Genomic DNA, 20,698 nt, shown 5'->3' on the forward strand with positions numbered 1-20,698 from the left:
TAGGATGACCAGACCAGGACCCTATTGTGCTAGGCACTGTACAAACTCAGAACCAAAACATGGTCCCTGCCACAAAGACCTTACAATTGAATTAATACTTGACCCAATTCATTGAGAAGTAGCTATCAGAGAAACCGAGACTTCAAGAAGAACTGAGAGCACTCAGAACCTTGCAAGATCAGACCCTATGCATCTCATTGCTACACATGAGGTGCTGAAAGAGACTGAAAAGCAGCACAAAAATGGCATCTGCAAAGTTTCTGAGAAGATCAGCTTGGAATAGCATCTCCGAAGGTAGATGCAGTGGTAGTATGCAGCATGAGGGTATTTTGGAGGTGTGTAAAGTTCTTCTTTGGTGAAATTGGTGCAGGTGACAATATTGCACACCTATGCCCAAGAGACAGAAGCAGTATATATGAATGGGAAGAAAGCCACCTACTGGCAAAGAAAAGAATACCAGGCAGGCAAATGTACATTGTAAATTGTAGGAAATAGCAGGGGTAGAGCCACCACCTGACGCACATTTGGCAGGTGATCCAGACAAATTCACGGACATCCACAAATCCTCCCAAAGCGCTCTCATCAGCCACCTTTGGCAGGACAGAGGATCCAGGCACACTCTAGACCCATCAAAACAGAATGGGAGTAGAAGTGACAGCAGGGAGAGACAAGAGAAGAAAGGACAAAGAATACAAAAAACTAAACAAAACAGTGAAGAGAAAAAGATGGAGAGGAGGTCAAATCAGAGAAGAAAAGTATCTAGAATGTAAAAGTGAAGAACAGGAAGGGAAAGACAAGGGGGAAGGAAAGGCAACATTATTAATGTATGATCTAAAATTGATTTGGCTATTATGTGAACATTTTCCCAGCTCAAAGGGGAAGGAGGTGACACTCCCTCTGCAGACTGAGCTCACACTGGATACTGATCACTTTCCTATAGTCTGTGAAAGGTTCACAGGGAAGGTGATGCTTTGCACTTCTCTCTCTTGCAAGGATGTCAAAGTCAACATGCCTGAGTGCCTAGGCAAATGTTATTATCTCCATTTTACTGATGGAGAAACTGAGGCACAACATTTAAGAGATTCACACAAAATGCACAGGACAGCCCCTGTCCTGCAAGGAGCTCCATAGAGAGAGCTGCCTTCACCCAGCCACCTGCCCAGACAGATCTCAGGGCAGCATCTGGACTTCAGTTAGGTCTTGACTGCACAAGAAAGTTGTGAGATTAGACTGATTTAGTTAAATTGGTACACCCCCTTGTGTGGACACTTATTTTGCTTAGAAGTCTTTTATATCAATTGAATTTAAGTCCATTCTTACTTCAGTCAAGGCCTTAGAATTAGACCCAGACCAAGGAACAGAACCCAGTAATCCCAACTCCCAGTCTTTTTGCTCTAACCAAACAGACATTTGCTAGTATCTTTGACACTAGTAAACAATGGAATGGCCAAGAGGGAAAGACATATGCACTAAGCAAAAGGGACTGGGAATTTACCCATCTGAAAACTAATGCATCACATCCTACATGCTGCTGCTTGGGTCTGGTATAACTTCCTTCTCATCTCATTCTTATCAGCTTTATTCAATATAGACATACTACCAAGCTGCTAGTGAACTCCCCAAATCCTGTCAGCAGCCCAGCATAAATCCTGGGAAAGTCCCAGTGATTTCCAAATCCTGATCAAGACTGTGCCGAGAAATCAGGGTATTGTGGTGCACAGATGTTACTGTGAGGAAGCACTAGAAATGCTTGTACAGAAGGTGTAGCCGTGCCAGTCCCAGGAGATTAGATAAAATAGGTGAGGCAGTTACCCCACCTTGTCTCTGCAGATAATAACTGGAGTATGTGGGCCAGGCCCATCCCAGGGGACACCATATTGCTCCATTCGCTTGGCCTGTCACCATTATCTGAGCCTCTCCAGCCTCAGAGCGGGCCTGACTCCACCACACCCAGTGCCCGCAAAGGGGTTGGCGGGTTCCCTCAGCACCGGCGTCGCGCTCCCCTGGGGGCCCAGGAGCAGCTCACCCCCCGCACTGGTGGCTCTACTGGCTAGACAGGCAGCCGCATCCCTGGAAGGCCGCCCTAGTGCCAGGCCCACTCCTGCCGACCTCCCATTGGCCAGGCAATTGCCACCCTTTCAAGGCTCGTCCTATGGCCCAACAAGCCTAGGGAGGTAACCTCTGATTGGCCAGGCCCTGGTCCCCGTCCCTTTTTGATTGGCCTGTTATGAGCCACGGTCCCCAATTTGGTCCGACAGTTGGACAGGGCTGGGTGCGCCCCCTTCCCTGTTCAGGGATTGGGCGGCTCAGCTGCCATTCTCCAGTTCTTTCTCTTCTCGCTGACTGGCGAAGCTGTCGGTCAGTCACTCTAGAGGCAGGGCTACGCGGCTCCTGGGCGGCTGCGTTATGAGAGAGACGGAGCGGGACAAAGGACCTTGCATCCTCTCACTTTTGGACAGTGGGATGTGCTCTCGCGTTCCTGATAGCCTATTAGTCAGTGAGGCTGTCAATCAAAACGTGTGGGTGGGACTATAATATCAGTCAAAGATAGAATAATCCCACTTTTTGTCCGTTTCCGAATGGATAATGTCCCGCCCACTCTTGTTTTATCTCTGATTGGTCAACCTTGCTATCACTCATAATGTGGAGTACGTGCCTGGTGCGAACGACCGGGTGGGTGGGGTGAGAACAAAATCCCTTCAAGTAATTGGAGGGTGTGCTGTCAGTTCCCCCTTCTTTCTCTCTGCGAGACGTCACTCAGAGATGGGACGGGCCTGCCACTAGAACGTTGCAGGAGGGGCGGGACAAACTTTTTGATCGGCTCTCTTACCCGTCCGTCCGACCCTCGCTTTCGTTGATTGGTTTGACCTCTCGTCGATCCCATTCTGTCATCCTCGGATTGGATGTTGTCGGCCGAGGCGGGGCGGGGGCGCGGCGTCAGCGCGAGGGGACGCGGCGGGGAGGGAGGGACCTGAAATTATTTTTATTTCTTTGTTTCTAAGGGGAGCGGGGAGAAAGCGGAAAAAAAAAATCTCCCCGGCCTCGAATGGTGGTGCCGTGAGCCGGGCGGGGCCGGGCCGGCGGCGGCGGGGGCCGGGAGGATGAAGCGGCGGAGCGCGGACTGCAGTAAACTCCGGCGGCCGCTAAAGCGGAACCGCATCACCGAGGGCATCTACGGCAGGTACGGGCCGAGTCCCCTCCCCCTGCCGCGGGGCCTCCTGCCCCGCCCGCCCGGCGCCGTCTGCGCTCCGACTAGCCCCCGCGCTTGCCCCGGCAGGACCCTTCCCCCCCCCGCCCCGGGATCCCCATTCCCGGCCTGTCAGTGTCCGCCCCTCCCCCTGGCCGCTCGCTCCCTCCCTCCCACCCGAGGGCCGCGGCCTGTCAGGACGGAACATCCCCTCCCTGCGCCCGGCTCGCGGCTACTCGCACCCCCCCCCCGGCCTCAGCGCGGCCAGCTGGGTCCCGGCCGGCTCGGCAGCCGCCGCTAGGCCGCACTCGGGGCCTGGCCGGTTGGCTCCCTGGCGCTCCTGCCCCATGCCGGGCCCGAATGACTCCGCCTCGCATCCCACTGCTGAGCCCTCCCGCCCAGTGTCTCCTGCGAGCCCCGCGCCACCTCCCTTCAGCCCCCCACTGCCCCCTCTCAGCCCTGCCCCCATCGCCTCCCTGCTCCCTCCCAGCCCCCCCATCATCTCCCTTCAGCCCCCCACTGCCCCCTCCCAGCCCTGCCCCCATCGCCTCCCTGCTCCCTCCTAGCCCTCCCCACTACCCCCTCTCAGCCCCCCACTGCGTCCTCCCAGCCCTCCCCACTGCCCCCCTTCAGCCCCCCACTGCCCCCTCCCAGCCCTGCCCCCATCGCCTCCCTGCTCCCTCCCAGCCCCCCCATCATCTCCCTTCAGCCCCCCACTGCCCCCTCCCAGCCCTGCCCCCATCGCCTCCCTGCTCCCTCCCAGCCCCCCCATCATCTCCCTTCAGCCCCCCACTGCCTCCTCCCAGCCCTGCCCCCATCGCCTCCCTGCTCCCTCCTAGCCCTCCCCACTACCCCCTCTCAGCCCCCCACTGCGTCCTCCCAGCCCTCCCCACTGCCCCCCTTCAGCCCCCCACTGCCCCCTCCCAGCCCTGCCCCCATCGCCTCCCTGCTCCCTCCCAGCCCTCCCCATTGCCCCCCTTCAGCCCCCCACTGCCCCCTCTCAGCCCTGCCCCCGTCGCCTCCCTGCTCCCTCCCAGCCCTCCCCATTGCCCTCCTTCAGCCCCCCACTGCCTTCTCCCAGCCCTGCCCCCATCGCCTCCCTGCTCCCTCCCAGCCCTCCCCATTGCCCCCCTTCAGCCCCCCACTGTGTCCTCCCAGCCCTCCCCATTGCCCCCCCTTAGCCCCCCACTGCCCCCTCTCAGCCCTGCCCTATCGCCTCCCTGCTCCCTCCCAGCCCTCCCCATTGCCCTCCTTCAGCCCCCCACTGCCTCCTCCCAGCCCTCCCCTATCGCCTCCCTGCTTCCTCCCAGCCCCCCCATCACCTCCCTTCAGCCCCCCACTGCCTCCTCCCAGCCCTCCCCTGTCGCCTCCTTTCAGGGGTTCCCATACTTGGCCTCCTCTCAGCCCCCACACATACACATTGTCTCCTCATGCCTGCCCCCCTCACACATTGTCTCCTCTCAGTGCCACGCTCCTCCCTTCCGGGCCCCTCTCTCTACACACATTGTCCCCTTACCTCTCATAACTCCTCCCCACACCTACACATAGACCCTTCTTAGAGCACACTCAGTGCTTCCTCTCAGAGATTCCCTTCCCCCCAAAGTCCCCGTCACATTGTCTCTTCTTCCTTTTCAGGGCCTGACCCCCTTCTCTTCCTCAACAACTGCCTGAGACCTTTACCCTCCCCCTGTCCTTTTCATAGACTTAGTTGAGATGCTGTTTTGTTTCTGTGTAGTGGTTCCCCACACCCTACCCTTTTTGTATAAATCAGGGTGAGTGGGGTGGGTGGGAGCTGCTGACCAAGGTCCTGTTGGTGCTAATTGAAGGAAGCAACTTGGGGAAGGGGATTTGTTCAGAGTTTTTCCACTCCTTTCTCCAACATTTATCCTTCTGGAACATTACATCCATGATTCTCAAACTTTTGTACTGGTGCCCCCTTTCACATAGCAAGCCTCTGAGTGTGACCCCCTCTTGTAAATTAAAAACACATTTTTATATATTTAACACCATTATAAATGCTGGAGGCAAAGCAGGAATTGGGATGGAGGCTGACAGCTCGTGATACCCTGAGGGGTCCCAAACCCCAGTTTGAGAACTCCTGCATTACATGATGTAGTGAAGGGCTTAGCATAATATGCACATCTTGAGGGCTGCCTGGTTCAGAAATAACAATTTGGGAGAGTTCTCCACATACCTCAAACAGAGCAGAATAATGTGAGTTCAAGAGGTGTAACATTGTAGATAACTTGCCATAGCGGTTTGACAGCATGAATTTGCATGAGTGGCATTGTGGATGCAGAGTTTTGGCGGACAGCAGCATCTAACATATTATCAAGGTTAAGGAGTTAGGTTTTTATGTAGGGTATAAAACCTCAGTTAGAAAGAAGTGAAATTGACATATCACCTACTATAATAATCTTATACTCAGAGAACTTTATAGGACTTTTAAAGAAGAGTAAATTGGCTTATTTTAGTCAGAATTAGTGCAAATTGTTTTCTTTAAAGGGACTGTCAATTTAAAAACATAATTCTGTGTGAAAACTTATAAGAAACACCTAAATTTAATGTAACTGAAAAAGATGAGAAATATTTTTCTTTTTCAGCTTATTTGTGCTTTTGATAAGCTTTTATAGTCAGTTTCACTGTTTCTTCTGCTTGTATGTTGTTGTTTTTTTTCCCCCACAACAGGGCAGATAGACATTTTTTAAATATAAGAAGGTATGATTGGGTAAATTAAAAAAAATGGTAGCAGCCTCAGGTACAGTCCATGACACTGACTTTTTTAATTCATTTAAAAAAAAATTACTAAATTGCGAGTTCGTGTCCCTTTAAACTCAGAGTTTTTTGGTGTTAAACATGGGTCATATATAAAAATAAGAGCAAGAAAATCTCAGATTGAGAGACTAGTTGATGATGTTTTACTGTAAACAGTAACATATTTTGGCTTTTGTTCATTAGTGTGTGTGTGTGCGCACGCTAGAAATATGATTTTACAGAGAGAATGGTGAATAGGTAGAATGGGTTTCCACCTGAGATAGAGTCAAGTACTATCAATATATTTGGGCAAAAATAGAATGACCAGAGAATTTGGTTAGAGTATTATATATTGTGGTTGTTGGGTGTAACTGATGGACACTCTTTTTTTGAGGGTGAAGGAGTTGTCAGGAGGTATTTTTTGCCCATGGTACTTCCCCCTCCCCCACAAATTATATATTGGTCCCCCTACCTCCCTGATAAGAGAGCGTTTGCCCTCCTTTGGCATAACCCATGTATACTAAAGAGCTGTGTCTGTATAGAACTTTTTAATAAAAATTTTTATTAAAATTGTGGAGCTGTACGACTAGTAGAAAAAATTGCAATGTTTTTCATATGGAATCATGTAATTACTGCGGAGAGTAAATCTAGATGACTTGGTGGTAAAAAATGCCAGCAACTGCCAGCACCTTGTCCACATTAGAACTTCTGATTGCAGAGCTGAAACAGTGAGAAACTCTAAGAAAAAGACTTGCTAAACAAATAAAGGTAGATAATTTGGTCAAGAATGGTTCTGAATATGCTTGCATTCCATATAATGGCATGAGTCTTGACTTGTTAAATAAATGGCACTAGTTTAAAATAAAACTTTAAATAATTCATTTATAAAGATGAAAATTACAGGAATATCTGTACTACTTAGATGGCAAAAGGCACCTGACTTTTATGTCGTGTGAAATAACTGCATGCATTGACATGTTCCATATATGGTACACATCACAACACCATAGAGCATCTTTTTGAACAGCTGTTTTGTAAAAACATGTTTTAATCTTAAGAGTATTTTAAAGAGCACAGTTAATTTAAGGTATACTTTATTTGAATATTAAACTTTGTAGCTTCCTTAGTGGACAAGACACTGTCAACTAAAGCCCTAAACAATTAGGAGAAAACAATGTTTTTGAGCTAATAAGAAAGGGCTGTCCAATTCGGGTACACAGTAATTATACAATTCTTGAGTAAGAGAGAAATTGATAGTCTTGAAACACTGATTGTTGAAAATCATGAGCTGTGATAATATCTCACTTCTTTTTCTAGTTCAGTTGAGGTCTGTATGTGGAGTAGATTGAAGATCTGAGAAAATGTGCATAATAGCCACATTAGCTTTACAAAAGGGAACCAATTCATACTGAACTGTGATATAATAAAATTCCCACAGAGTTTTACTTCATTTCAATATGCAAATTGTGATTCTGATTATAGTGACCCTCTGCTTAAAATAAAGTTGTTCTGTGAGAAATAGTGTAACTAGAAACGGATTCCTTTGTATTTCTATATTTGGCTGATATCTGAAATCCCTTACCTATCAATCTTATTTACAAATAATATACTGGCACTTGTTTGCTAATGTAATAATTTCTTAAACAGATTTTTCCAAAAAATATAGATTTGTTACTGTTTACTTCATTGGATTCTTTTGATCCAGTCTCTGTTTAGTCTCTTGTTCATGTCAAGTTGATGGGAAATCTAAGGACAATGTTAAATGTAGTAGAATAACAAAATATTAATTGCTTCAGAGTGTCTATTCTTGAGCAAAATATCATTTGGAAGTTACAAAGTAATTTCATCTTCTGTTTATAAGATAGTATTTAGGGAGCACAGTCTCTTGGAAAATAGTTTATATGTAGGCAGACCCTTCTGGAATCCTACGATCAGTTGCTTTTAAACAGAGATTCAACATTATATACCTTCTCTTACATCTGAACAGATTGGTGGAGGTGGAGGTGGGATGGATTATTAGGTGAGTAGTTGCTTTTTCAAAAGAATCATACTTAACTGTGCTAGTTGTAGGTATATTTTCAATACAGAGCGTCACATTTCTTGTAGTAATTGTTTCTCATGGAATTCTTTGTTTTCATTTCATATTGACACTTTCTGTTCTGAAAATTCAGACAGCTTCAAAGTACTGTTCCAGGAAGAGGTAGGGGTAAGCTAGCGTGGAGGGTTTGCTTCTTTGGTAACCTAATCAGCAAGAAGTGCTTTATATGGAATGTTCTTTCCTTTTTCCTCACCCCTTCTCTTGTCTCCCTTCCCTTTTACCATTTACACTTATAGTTCAGTATATCATGATATTATGTAAGTAGTCTCTGATGTGATTTGACAGGGTTTTTAAACTTTCAAGACTGATAAGCAATATCTGTGACCCACCTAAAAATGGCAATAATCATTTTATAATATCCAGATGATAACTTAGTAGGTTTTGTGTTTGATGAAATGAAGCCCCCAAAACTGATAGGTGAAACAAACGGAGCAGTGAATGCATCTTGACTCTTAAAAACAAAAAACCTCCATAACGCAATGTTGTCTCCTCGATTTTGTATGGCAGCCAAGTGACGTTTATAAGACTCCTGCTTACCTAAGTGCCCAGAGCAGCGTTTTTGGTAAAGTGAAGTTTACTCTTGTATGCAAAGAGAACGTACTCACACGAAGGAAGAAGAGAGGCCATTATTGTTCAAAAAGCAAAATTATTGCTTTTAATCTGTTTGACTGTGTCTACATCAGTTCAGCAAACCAAGATTGTGCAAAATTATTAATGAATTTAGAAATTGTTGCACACTATGAATATTTCTTCATTTGGCTACTGTTCATGGTTTAACCTCTCTGAGCTCCTTGGCAAGGCCCCTTACTGTGGTCACACTTAAGTTCCCCTTAAGGACCCACTTCTGCCCTGTTGCCTAGGCTGAATCTAGCTGACTTTTATTAAAAATCTCTGTTTGTTGTTCCCCTTCCACAAACCACTATCTGTATCTGTTAGACTGAGTTATTTGAGACAGGACTCTGCCTTGGTAGTTTGGCATGTGCCTTGCACTATTATTAATATTTTAATTTATTATACCAGTGGAATCTGAAGGCTCCCAACCAGGGTCAGGACCCCTTGGCACTAGACATTACCAAAACCAAACAATGATAGCCTGTGGTTATTCCTGGATTTGGTGGTTGAACATTAATAATAATAATACCTAACTGTTAAATATCTGGGATAAAATTGGAGAAAACTAAACTTAAAAGTAAAATTAAGTAATGATCTAATGGAAAGTTTTGAGGAGATGAGTACAATGGTCCCTATGTTTGTTTTTATAAAGATATTCAGATAAACCTAACCTTTTATGATAACACTCAGACAGATATTCAATTTCAATATGAAATTTCATCTGGAATATATTTGAATTTTTGTTAAAGATTTAACATAAAATGATACTGTTTATCCTTCCCAATTTCTGAAGAGGACATGGTGGTTAGTACTTACGTACCTAAATTTCAGGTAGTTTAAGGTACTGATTGGAAGCTGTAAAATTTGGTGAGTAAATGCTAGACCAGGAGTCGGCAACCTCTGGCACGCGGCTCGCCAGGATAAGCACCCTGGCAGGCTGGGCCAGTTTACCTGCTGTGTCGGCAGGTTCGGCGGACTGTGGCTCCCACTGGCAGCACTTCTTGGTCTTTGAGCTGGTCTCCTGTTTTTTCCCTCTCCCCAATTTTCAGCAGTTGCTCTCATGCTTCTTCCTTTTCCTTTTTTCCCCCATTTAGTCTGGTTCCTCATGTCCAATTTGAAGCTACCTCAGGCCATGATTAAGTGCTGTGTAGCATGGCGTGCTGGCACAGTTGCTGGCAGCTTTGTGCTTGTGTACTGCAACTGAAGCTTCAGATGCCAATGGTGCAATCTCACAGTCTAAAATGATCATTGCTTCTGAAGTATTTTGATAACCTGGATAGGCTAGGACTCCAGCTATGTACAAGTGTAATAGTTCTGTGCTGTATTGCAGGATTTACTGTACATTTTAAAAGAACATCGCTACAATTTAAACGTACTGTTTTCCCCTAAATCTTCCAGTCAACTTTCTAGAGAGCCACTTGCTCTCTTATTTTTCTGTGAAGTCAAAAGTCTGCATTTCCATTTTTTTAAAATTACCTATTCCACAATCTTTCTTGAATGGATCAGGTCTTGTACCCTTTGTACTGTGCATATATTAACATCTTCTTTATTAATCAATTAATTGCAATTTGACACACACTCTTTTTACCCCTCAAGTTTTTTTCTCTTAGTTTGTTTCTTGGTTTTAAGTAGTCCTCCCAAGCCTCGTTCTTTCTTGATCTGTTTAAAATCTTTCACCTGTATTGCTGATACTGCTCATTATATCCCTACTTAATCATGTTGACGCTTGATGCCAGTTTTTATAGCTGATTAGGATTTGAGATGAATTCCAAATGCACTCCACAACTGGTTTAACCTCCTCTTCATTTGACTTTCCTTACATATCATGGAATTCAAAACAACTTTCTCTAAAGCATTTTGTATGCATTCAGTGTTGGCTTTTTTTAATACCATATATTGCCCTCAGTCACAGGCATTTCCCTGGGCTGCCAGCCAAAGGAATGCTTAGGAGGATGTGTATATGTCTGAAATCTTCAAGTGGGTATTGAGAGATCCACATGTGGAGTGTGGGACAGTATGTGCCTCTGATTGTCCAGTACTTTTTGTACTGCTTTTCTTGGTGGTATGATCACTTTTTGATAAAATATTCACTAGATTCTGTGTTCTGCCTAACTTCTGATTTGGCTTATATCCAAGTGTTAAGCCTTTGACTATGCTGACAGCTCAATAAACTGTAAGGAAAAATGGTACATTCTAACTCAAGGAATATGATCTCTTTTTAGGCTTTTTTAATCCATAAAGATTCTTCCCAATTATGATTTAATCTGGCACTTTTTAATCATCTTCCTTTAACAGGAAAAACATTTTCTGCTCACCCTTCTCAAGCTGCCCTATAGATTTGTAACAAACCAACAGTACTACCTTTTTTTTACCTTAACTCAAATCCAGGTCTCAGATATAATTTGGCTTAAATTTAAATGTTCTACTTTGTCATCCCCAATACTACAGGTAATATTACATCCCTCTGCATATGTGTCTCATTCCGCACACATTGCAGTTCCTCTGCCTGCTTTACTTTTACCTGTTCTGTACTTTGGTATTTTCAGCTAAGTTATTTTGTGGGTCTGACTGTGTCTGTTTTTCCAATAACATCATACTCATTGCTGAATGCATGCCTCCAGTTCAGCCATTGTATTACATTTGCTTCCAGAATTTATATTACATAAAATATATGTAACTTTTGCATTTAATCTTCCCTTACTCTAATTCTTGTTATACACAGGCTTTCTCCATATGATGCACTGATTTAGTACTGGGGCAAATCCGTCTCTGGATTTTTCAAATATCTCTTCCTTATTGTAAAATATTTTCCATATATATGTCCATATTAGCATCGTTCTGTTTACTTCATGCCATTTATATGTATTCTGTCCTGTATTCTTGTTTCCTGCTGTTCTGCTTATACACATCTTGTCCCTCCCCATTCTGTATCCCTTCTCTCCCCAAATCACCTTTGTACATATAAAGCACCTTTTTCATCTGAGAATCTCCATTCATATTCTCTAACTATTCAAAGTATTTTGGCTAGACTCAGCTAGACAGGCTTGAGATCTTGCTGACTGACTCTGTGAGCTCTGTAGTAATTCTGCATAGGTGCTACACTTCACCTCTCTGAAGCCTACTTCTACATTTGGCACTTTGCCAGTCTCAAGATGCCTTCCAGTCCATTGTGTTGTGTGAGTCAGACTGCAAAATGAAACATGCCATCAATTCTGGTAAGATTCACTTTGCCGCCTTTGGGACTCACAGATCATGAAGGAATAAAGTACCAATGTAGCTTGCTACTGCTTTGGACTTTACGTGCACTGCAGATTGTAATATAGTTCTCACCAATTATTACGGACATTTTTTACCTTGCAGCATCCACCCAATGCAGTGGTGTAGAGTAGTAAGGAGAAAATAAAGAATGAGCAAATAAGGGAGCAGCTCTGGCACTTAGGGAAAAATGCAGATGAATTAACCTTTCAAAAATCCAAAGGGGGAGAGACAATTAATGTGGGGTTTGGAGTAAAATTGCATGTTCATTGTATGAGTATACTAGTAATCAACCTTTTTATTGGGTTTGCTCTACTGGATCAAGTCATTGGTCCTTTCTGGTTAACACTTCCATCTTTTGTCTTTACCCCCTCTAGCCTTCCATTGTATAAATAGACCCTATGTCACTTTTATAGAGAGAACCCTGCCCTTGTCAGTTCTTGAGCAGATTACTGATTTCAGATTTTTGTATGATGTAACAGACCAGAAAATTGAATATCTAAAATGAAGGGTAATTATCTACAACCAATCTGAGCATGAGGGTTTTTCTCTTCTATATTAAGAACTAACTTGGGGAATTAAAATGGGCGCAGGGTAATGCATTTGAGTCTAAGGTTAAAGAGCATTTTTCTGTGTGATAAATATTATCTGTAAGCGAGGATACTGACACAGCAGCTATCAAAATTGGAGAGACGTGTGGATGTGCTTAGAAAGATCAATGAATATGAGAGGGTCATAGATATAAATGGCTCATGCTAGACTCCAAAGGAATAGTAGCTGTTTGAATTGCAGGATGATCATATTGGTGGTGAGGCACAGTAGGGATAGTGACTAAAACAGTGAGAGAATGTAAAGAAGAATAGTGTCCAGAAAATATCAGAGCTTGAAGAGTACAAAAGTTGAGGCAGTAAAGGGAACTAGTACAAAGCCAAGGAAAGGAAAAGAGCAATTGAGAAATATTGTTGTTAACGCCATAATGGAATATTATTTTTGTCATAAAGAACAAGCAAACAGAATTGTGATTCGCCTACCAGAACAAGAAGTATTTGCATATTTTTTTCTAATGGAGCTTTATTTTACATGTACATCCATAGCTATTTGAGACGTTTAAAGCATACGGGCACACCGGCATAGGGGAGAGCACTATTTGTCTACTTAGCCTCTCTGATTTGGGTGACAAAAACTGTGAAGTAGACAATAGAATTTGTCAGGAATAGCAAACATAGGTACACCATATCTGGGTGGAACAAGGGCATGCAAGGGTTCAAGTACTCTCTTCTTACTCCTAAGGACCACCGCTGTCTGGCCTACTAACTGGAAGAAATCACCAGTGTCAAAAACAGGATTAGGATTAGTCAGGTACTACTTGAGGCCCATACAAGTGTATAACGTCTCCTTTTTAAAAGAATAACTCTGTTGCATTCCAGTCTTATTTGATGAAGCTCTTAATTATCTTGAGTCCCTTGAACAACAACATACATCTGAAAAAATAGGCTTTTTAATATTGGTGGGAGCAACTTTGGTGTATGTGTTACATTGTAAAAGGGCCTCTTAAAAAGATGAGGAAAGTCAGCATGGCTTTCAAGAGTTAAATGAGTTTTAATGGCTGTATTCCAAAGCTCTGCATCAGAAAGAGTTTTAACTAAATAATTATTAGATTTGCATTACATTTGGCAAAACTAATTTGTTAGAGAACATGTCCATTATTATGGACTTCAGCTGCAGAAAAGTGCACACTGGTTCAAATATCTTTGTTTCCCAAACAGTGCTATGATGGAGCAGTCAGGTACACTTGGATTGGCAATGGATATTTTTGTATGTCATTATCTTTCTTGATTGAAAAATAAAAGTATCTAGGGATGGAATTCACAAATAACACACTTAACCTGAGCAATTACGTTTGTGTCTATCCTGCACATATAGGTGTCTGTCTGTCTGTCTCTCTCACTCTCTCTCTCTCTCTCTCTCTCTCTCTCTCTCTCTCTCTCTCTCTCTCTCTCTCTCTCTCTAACCCCAAGTTCAGTGCATGCCTGCCACAGCTGTTTTTCCAGCCTAGTAGCTATAATATCATCTGCATGAGGGTTCCTGGCTGTTGGAACTGCTTATGTGCAAATCCATTGGCATATTCAGAATTGACATGGATGGAATCTGCTTCCCTGGCACATAAAGTTTATAGGTTCTACTACACAATCACAACACCTGTCCCCCCTCATACCTGAGTATTGCAGATGTTCTGTGTCATGGAGGGTCTTTGTACAGGTCCTGTGTCAAAGGTTGAATTTAACCTCAAAAGAATACAACATAGTGTACAACCAAAACCCATCTTACCACATACTGTTTTTTAAAAAAAGTTGAAGTTATGAGATTTTTATGGTCATGCTGCTGTTTTGATATCCTCTGAGGGCATTATTTGAGTGCAGGGCTATTGGCAATGCTGCAATCACCTTCTTCTAGGATAATGTACTAGCATCTCTGATTACTTTATCAGGATCTTTTTATAGTTGTATTTAAAATGTATGCAAATATTTTCATTCTGTTGTGTAAACACTTCAACCATATATACAGGAAAATGTTTTTGAAATTGTACTATAAAAACAATATTTTAAAAACAAAGTTGCATTGCAACTTGACTTAGTCCAGGGGTAGACAATGTTTCAGGTCATGAAGCTTCTTACCTCATTGCCAATTAGATTTCTTGTATATCTTGTTTATAAATCTCTTGTTAATTCGTTTGAATGGAACTAGTTGCAGTGAGTCAGGGTTGCAGAACTGGACCTTTAGTAAGTAATCTAATAAGACATTAGGTAAGAAGGGAATGTCCACTGTTCCTCTGCTCTCCAAGGACAGTGGAGTGAAACAGAAAAGACCGTGAGGGTCCACAAATGTCACTCTCTCATCCCATATAGTAATTTGATTTAACCATATGAACCCAACCATTACAAGAAATTAAGGTGGAAGTATGGTATTTTCCTAGTCTTAAATCTTGGAATCTGACCCAATTGTATAAATAGAGTGTATGATGTTTCACAGGACTGCACAATGTACATATCTGTTCCTGACATCTTTCACTTTAACTCGGATAGGAAAACTTTTTGGCCTGAGGGTCACATCTGGGCATGGAAATTGTATGGTGGGCCACAAGTGCTCATGAAATTAACAATTCAGAGATATTCTAATAAAATGTATTGAATAGAGATATATTTTAGTGGAAATAAACAGAAAACCTTACAGTACTATTATAAATATACCATCGTAACAATGTATTACAATAATTAAACCAAATTAACCCCCTTTCCCCACTTGGATTCCAGGCTCTGATGGCATGTGAGGTGCAATTGGGTTATGCAGCTGGAGTAACATGCATGCCCTCACGCTCCTCATGCAGGTCCTGAACACGCGGGAGCGCAGGGCGAAGCGGGGAAAGCCCCTGACCCTGCTCCCTGGCAGGAGCGTCGGAGCAGGGCAGTGGAGCTCAAGGGCTGGATTAAAAGGTCTGATGGGCTGGATGTGGCCCACGAGACGTAGTTTGCCCACCCCTGCTTTAACTGATTTGGACCCATGAGTACAAAAGGAAGTATTCCTCTTGTAACTTGCACTAATTTACTACTGGAGTATCTTTACACTCATTCATAGTGCAGAGAATCCGTCTCTTCATTCATATAAAAGGGAGTGAATTACATAATTCTTTGTATAGTACCAGCTGAGTACTAGGCACTTTACAGACAAGTGCGAGTGTATGGATGTGGGAATCTGATTACTGCAGACCTGTTTGCAAGCTAGCATTTCCTACCAGTACCACTATAATCACTTCCAAAAGACATTAGCATTTTTGTTATGGTTAGTAGATTAAAAATAAAAGTGCCACTCTGCCTTCCACACCACAGTCATTCTGTGGCTGCGTATATTTAAAACTTCAGCATTGCTATTTAAAGAATTACTGAAATGGTTACAGGTTGAAGGTTTCTGAGATGCACGGAGGATTGTCTTGTTTAAAATAGTTGCTAACAGAGGCCATCCAGAGCATCATCATCTTTGATGTACATAGCAAAAAGGTGTGCAATTGCTCAGTAATTCGTCCAGTAAAAACCGTAGGTGGTACCGGGCTCTAGAAAAGAATAATTCTCAGAGATTGGTAAGCGATAATGGCTTCTCTTTCTGTGATGATTTGCTTCATCATCCTGAGATAAGAACATTGTTGAATTTTAATGAAACAGAATGAAGTAATCTACCTGATAGGCAACAAGCTCAGTAATTTCCACCACTAACTCTTCAGGGCTAATCGGTATTCAGTTGCTTGTAACTCACTGCTTATGTGTAAATTTGTTCTTCGCAGAAGCTTTCTTCTCTGTATCTTTTATCAAGACTTATGTAACTTCCCAGGTAATATGGATGGCTATGCACAGTACAGAAACTTGAGACAGATGGTCCTACACAACATTGCACATGTTAATTCTTTGCCCTTGGATGTCTACTGACAAACTGCCAAGTTCCGTTGAGCTTGCTAACAGTATGATACAGAGAAAGTGACTGCTTGAGGATATTATGGTGGAGCAGCTCTTGGTTTTAAAAAAATGTTTATTTTATGTATATTTATACAAACAACTTATTACACAAGTTAACATAATGCAGTAAGAGGTCATATTTTGAAGTAATTAAGCAAGATAAAGAGCTCTGATTTTCTTTTCTTCGGGTACTCTTCACCTTTCTTTCTGCCAGCTTCACTGATGTAGCAGAACATATTAATTACCATGGTAATACTTGTAAGAATGACCTAAATAAGCACTTGAGACACCACTCGGTGTTTGTCTCAATATTTCGAGACTCGTGTTGTCCAGTACTTAAAGTGTTGGATTGAGAGTCAGGAAATATGGTTTCTTTTTCTGGCTCTTCCAAAGCCTGTGTGATAGTGCCTCCATATTCCCGTTTTTAAAAAGGACATCTTTACTTTTAAAGATTATTATGAAAAACAACACTTTGGCAGTTTGAAATTGCTACAGACTTCCTTATTCGTTGCCTGTCTTTAATTTGTATGATGCCATGTGAGTTCTAAGTTGCTAACATTATAACTGTGTATGTGCATGAGAGAAAGAGAGGACCAAACTTCTGCAGCACTTTCTTGGGGAAAACACAGAAAACTACATGGCCTTTGCAAGCAAATATGAGAGAGACAGAAATAGAAAAAATGTGGAGCCTTTCAGCCATGACAACATGCATTTGAATGATAAACCAGCTGCTTACAAAACTTCACTTTATAAAAAATATAATGGAGTGGTAAAGAAAGAGGTTGGCCTAAAGCATTTTGTAACAGCAATAAAAGTTTCCTTTTCCGCCACTTTGTAAAAACAAAAATTCAAAAGCATTTTGTGTAATTTTAAAGATTCCATTAGCCCAGGCCAGCTTGTGTTTGAACAAACCTCTATTTTGTGTTATAGGTGATCAATCTCACTACAGGAAAACCATTATAAGAAAAAAGCATATGGTACATTTCTTTTGATCAGAACAATATGTTCTCTTGTTGGCATCCCACTCTTCACCAAAAGAGTTTAAATTAGTGTCAGTTGTCTTTTTTTTTTTTTTCTTTACAGTACCTTTCTGTACCTGAAATTCCTGGTGGTGTGGGCACTAGTATTGCTGGCAGACTTTGTCCTGGAGTTCAGATTTGAATATCTGTGGCCGTTTTGGCTTTTCATCAGGAGCGTTTACGATTCGTTCAGATACCAGGGTTTGGTAAGTATAAAAGAAAACGCTTGAAAACTGATTTTTCTGGTTGTGATAGCAAATACCTGTAACTTGCGGGAATTCTACGGCTCAAAGCAATGGAAAAGTTCCAAGGCTTATAGTACCCTCATATAACCAACTCAGCATGCGTTTACTGGTCATTACTCTTGAGAGAAACAATGTTCTAGCAGGTAATGCGCAAGCATAGGACTTCAGAGACCTAGGTTCAGGTTCCTTCTTTGCCACAGATTTTGTATTTGGCCGTGGACAAATCATTTAGCCGCTCCGTGCCTCAGTTTCCCATCAGTAAAATAAGAATAATAGTGCTTTCCTACCTCACAGGGGTGCTGCGAGTATAAGGGCATTAAAAAGCTTGTGAGGACCTCAGGTACCATGGTAATGGGGGCCATGTAAGTACCAAAAAAAAAGTTAGTGATACTGGTAGGTGCCAACAAGAAAACAACAAAGAAGCTCAGTTTATTGGAAATAGCTTTTAGATACTGGTAGTAGACTAAAAGTTAGCTCTGTTAAAACGATACAGTATTTAGATTTAATGTGTGGCTTGTCTTTTTGTTTTGTACTTTCTGTCTCTCCTCCTCCTCCTTTTCCCCTCCCTGAAAAGTTGCAGGCCTCGTAATTATGCTGCAACTGCTTCAAGTTTATTCCACCTTTGTAGGAATCTGGCAGCCATTTAAAAATTGAAAATAAATAGTGAAACCTAAATTCTTTGTTTAAATAACCTGTTATGTTCCTTACTTGTGTACAGAATGTGGTGTTTAAAAATATGGGCTAGGGTTTTACAAGACGCCTTAGGGAGTTAAGTGCCCAGCTCTAATGAATTCCAATAAAATTTGGGATCTAACTCCTTGAGAAATATCAGCCATGGCTCCTAATTTGACACTGTCCCTTTAAATTAATTGGCTCAAAATCCAGGTTTTACTTTACTTGACCTTCCCTAACAAGAAAAGTATAACAATATGTAGGATTTTAATCACAATTATTAAAAATAAGTAATAGCCTCCCACTAATAACATTAACTCACAGTTGAAAGTGAGGGAAATAATTATGAAGTGTATATTTTTATGTGAACAAAAGTTATGAACATTCATGTTTTTTTTCCCCTAAGGATTATATATTTTAAAAGTAACTGGAAACTATTCTTTTAATGCAAATTGTTACTCAACACTGGTTAATCTTTATCTCAAAAATTTTAGGAGCATATTTCACCTTTTTAAATGCCAACAGTACCTGTTAAAGGGGCAGTTATGCCCATGGGAAGAGAATATATTCCTTTAAATTATAATTTAGTATTTATAAATCACTTAATGGCTTTAACATCTTTATTTTCCAAAATGCTAACAAGGGGTTTTTGCTGGTTCATGTGAGAAACAGAATCTTGCTGGCCTTGCAGTTGTAGTGAAATAACTGCACACCTCAACTGTAATGAGGCATGAAATCAAAAGCCAAGCGTCTCCTGCACCTCAGAATAAGAATGATCTCGCAATTCTGAGCCCCAGAACCTGGGAAGCATCATACCATGTCAGACTACCGGTCCATCTAGGCCAGTGTCCTATCTAGCAGTGGAAACAAGGAAAGTTTCTTCAGAACTGCTATCAGTGATTTGGTTTATGTGCTGAAGCATCAGGATTTATATCCTTACATATTTTTATCCCATTAATATAATTGGGATGTTCTCATCCGTTTACATACCTAATCCTTTATTGTAAGTGTGTTATCACAAAATGGCATTGTTGACATCAAGAGGATAATGTAGTAATGCCAAAGCCTGTCAACAGTACAGTTGAAGTCCTACCTGCAGCTATGTTCACACACACTGATTTTGTTTGAAGACTTGCTGGCAGAGTGGATAGGACCTGCACAGTTCTGTGTCGTGTGCTGTTTTGTCACATAAATGTATCGGTTAGAACCTTCATTAGCCAATCCGATTGTTATAAATAGTAGTAACCTTTTAATGTTGCAATAACCCTGATGTCATCTACGCTGTACTTCATATTTAGCATTTCCTCTGGAATATAATTGAACCATTAAGATGCTTTCTTTTTTCCCTTTTCTCAGGCCTTCTCAGTATTTTTTGTTTGTGTAGCATTCACATCAAATATAATATGTCTGCTCTTCATACCAATACAATGGCTATTTTTTGCTGCCAGCACGTATGTATGGGTACAGTATGTCTGGCACACAGGTAAGTCAACATTCTTTTAGTTACAACTTATTAGTTAAATATAGATCTTACCATTGCATAGCAACATTCAGAAATATAGTTTCTGTGATTTTATTAAAACTTGTTTTTTCAGCTAGGCTTGTGCCTTCCGTTTGTTTCACAGATCTGTTTTGTGTGCTTTTTTTATGGGAATGAATGAATTTAGTTTCAAAATAACCTTAACCCAATATTTCTTTCTATGCACTCTTTTTGTAAACAGTAAGAAACCTTAGCTAGTGGCATGAAAAGTGTACCTAGGGAAGTCCCCAGAACAGCAAAAACTAGCTGTGAATGCCTGACCTTGCTGCATAACTGTTTTAAATCAGGAAATTTGGAGCACTAAATCAAAATGAACTGGAGTTTTGTGAGACAGTACTAGCGCTGTTCTTTCTATTTGGATTAGAGTTGTTTAACTGAGAGATTAATGATGAAGCAAATGGTTCTCTCCCTCCCCCCCCCCTTCACTGGTTTAAAAAAAAAATGCTTACCAGAACATGCTGTGTGCCTCTTTATTTAAAAGATTACTTTAGCTAGCATCATGGATATTTACAGGTTAAAGCACTTGTCACAATAACTATTTTTATTGCAAGGACAGTGTTACTGGCTCCAAGCATTTAAAAAAGAGTCAGACTGCAAAAAATCATGATTGGTTTAAAAATCCTAAGAATATTTTAAAAATACATTTTGGGGGAGGGAGGGGTTATTTGGCTTCTAATCCTTTAGGATGCACTCAGGTTATGTTTTCAAAATTTTCTCTACAACCATGAGGGCTAGAAACTTTCTTTTTTTTTTTTTTTTAGTGAAAGTGGAGATTCTCACCTAATCACATACCTCAAAAAGTTGGGGCTTTAAG

General features: G+C 41.9%; 1 protein-coding gene across 1 annotated transcript in view; it reads left to right on the plus strand.

Moving 5' to 3' along the window:
- The first annotated feature begins 2,949 nt into the window (after positions 1-2,949).
- The window catches only part of MACO1 (macoilin 1), a 50,213-nt gene continuing 32,464 nt past the window's right edge, over positions 2,950-20,698 (plus strand). Inside the window, exons 1-3 of the mRNA XM_050932226.1 lie at positions 2,950-3,181; positions 17,492-17,633; positions 19,701-19,827. Coding sequence (XP_050788183.1) covers positions 3,102-3,181; positions 17,492-17,633; positions 19,701-19,827 — 349 coding nt within the window. The 5' untranslated portion in view covers positions 2,950-3,101. The remainder of the gene's footprint in view (positions 3,182-17,491; positions 17,634-19,700; positions 19,828-20,698) is intronic.

This window comes from Gopherus flavomarginatus, chromosome 22, assembly GCF_025201925.1.
Source record: "Gopherus flavomarginatus isolate rGopFla2 chromosome 22, rGopFla2.mat.asm, whole genome shotgun sequence".
Lineage (NCBI taxonomy): Eukaryota > Metazoa > Chordata > Testudines > Testudinidae > Gopherus > Gopherus flavomarginatus.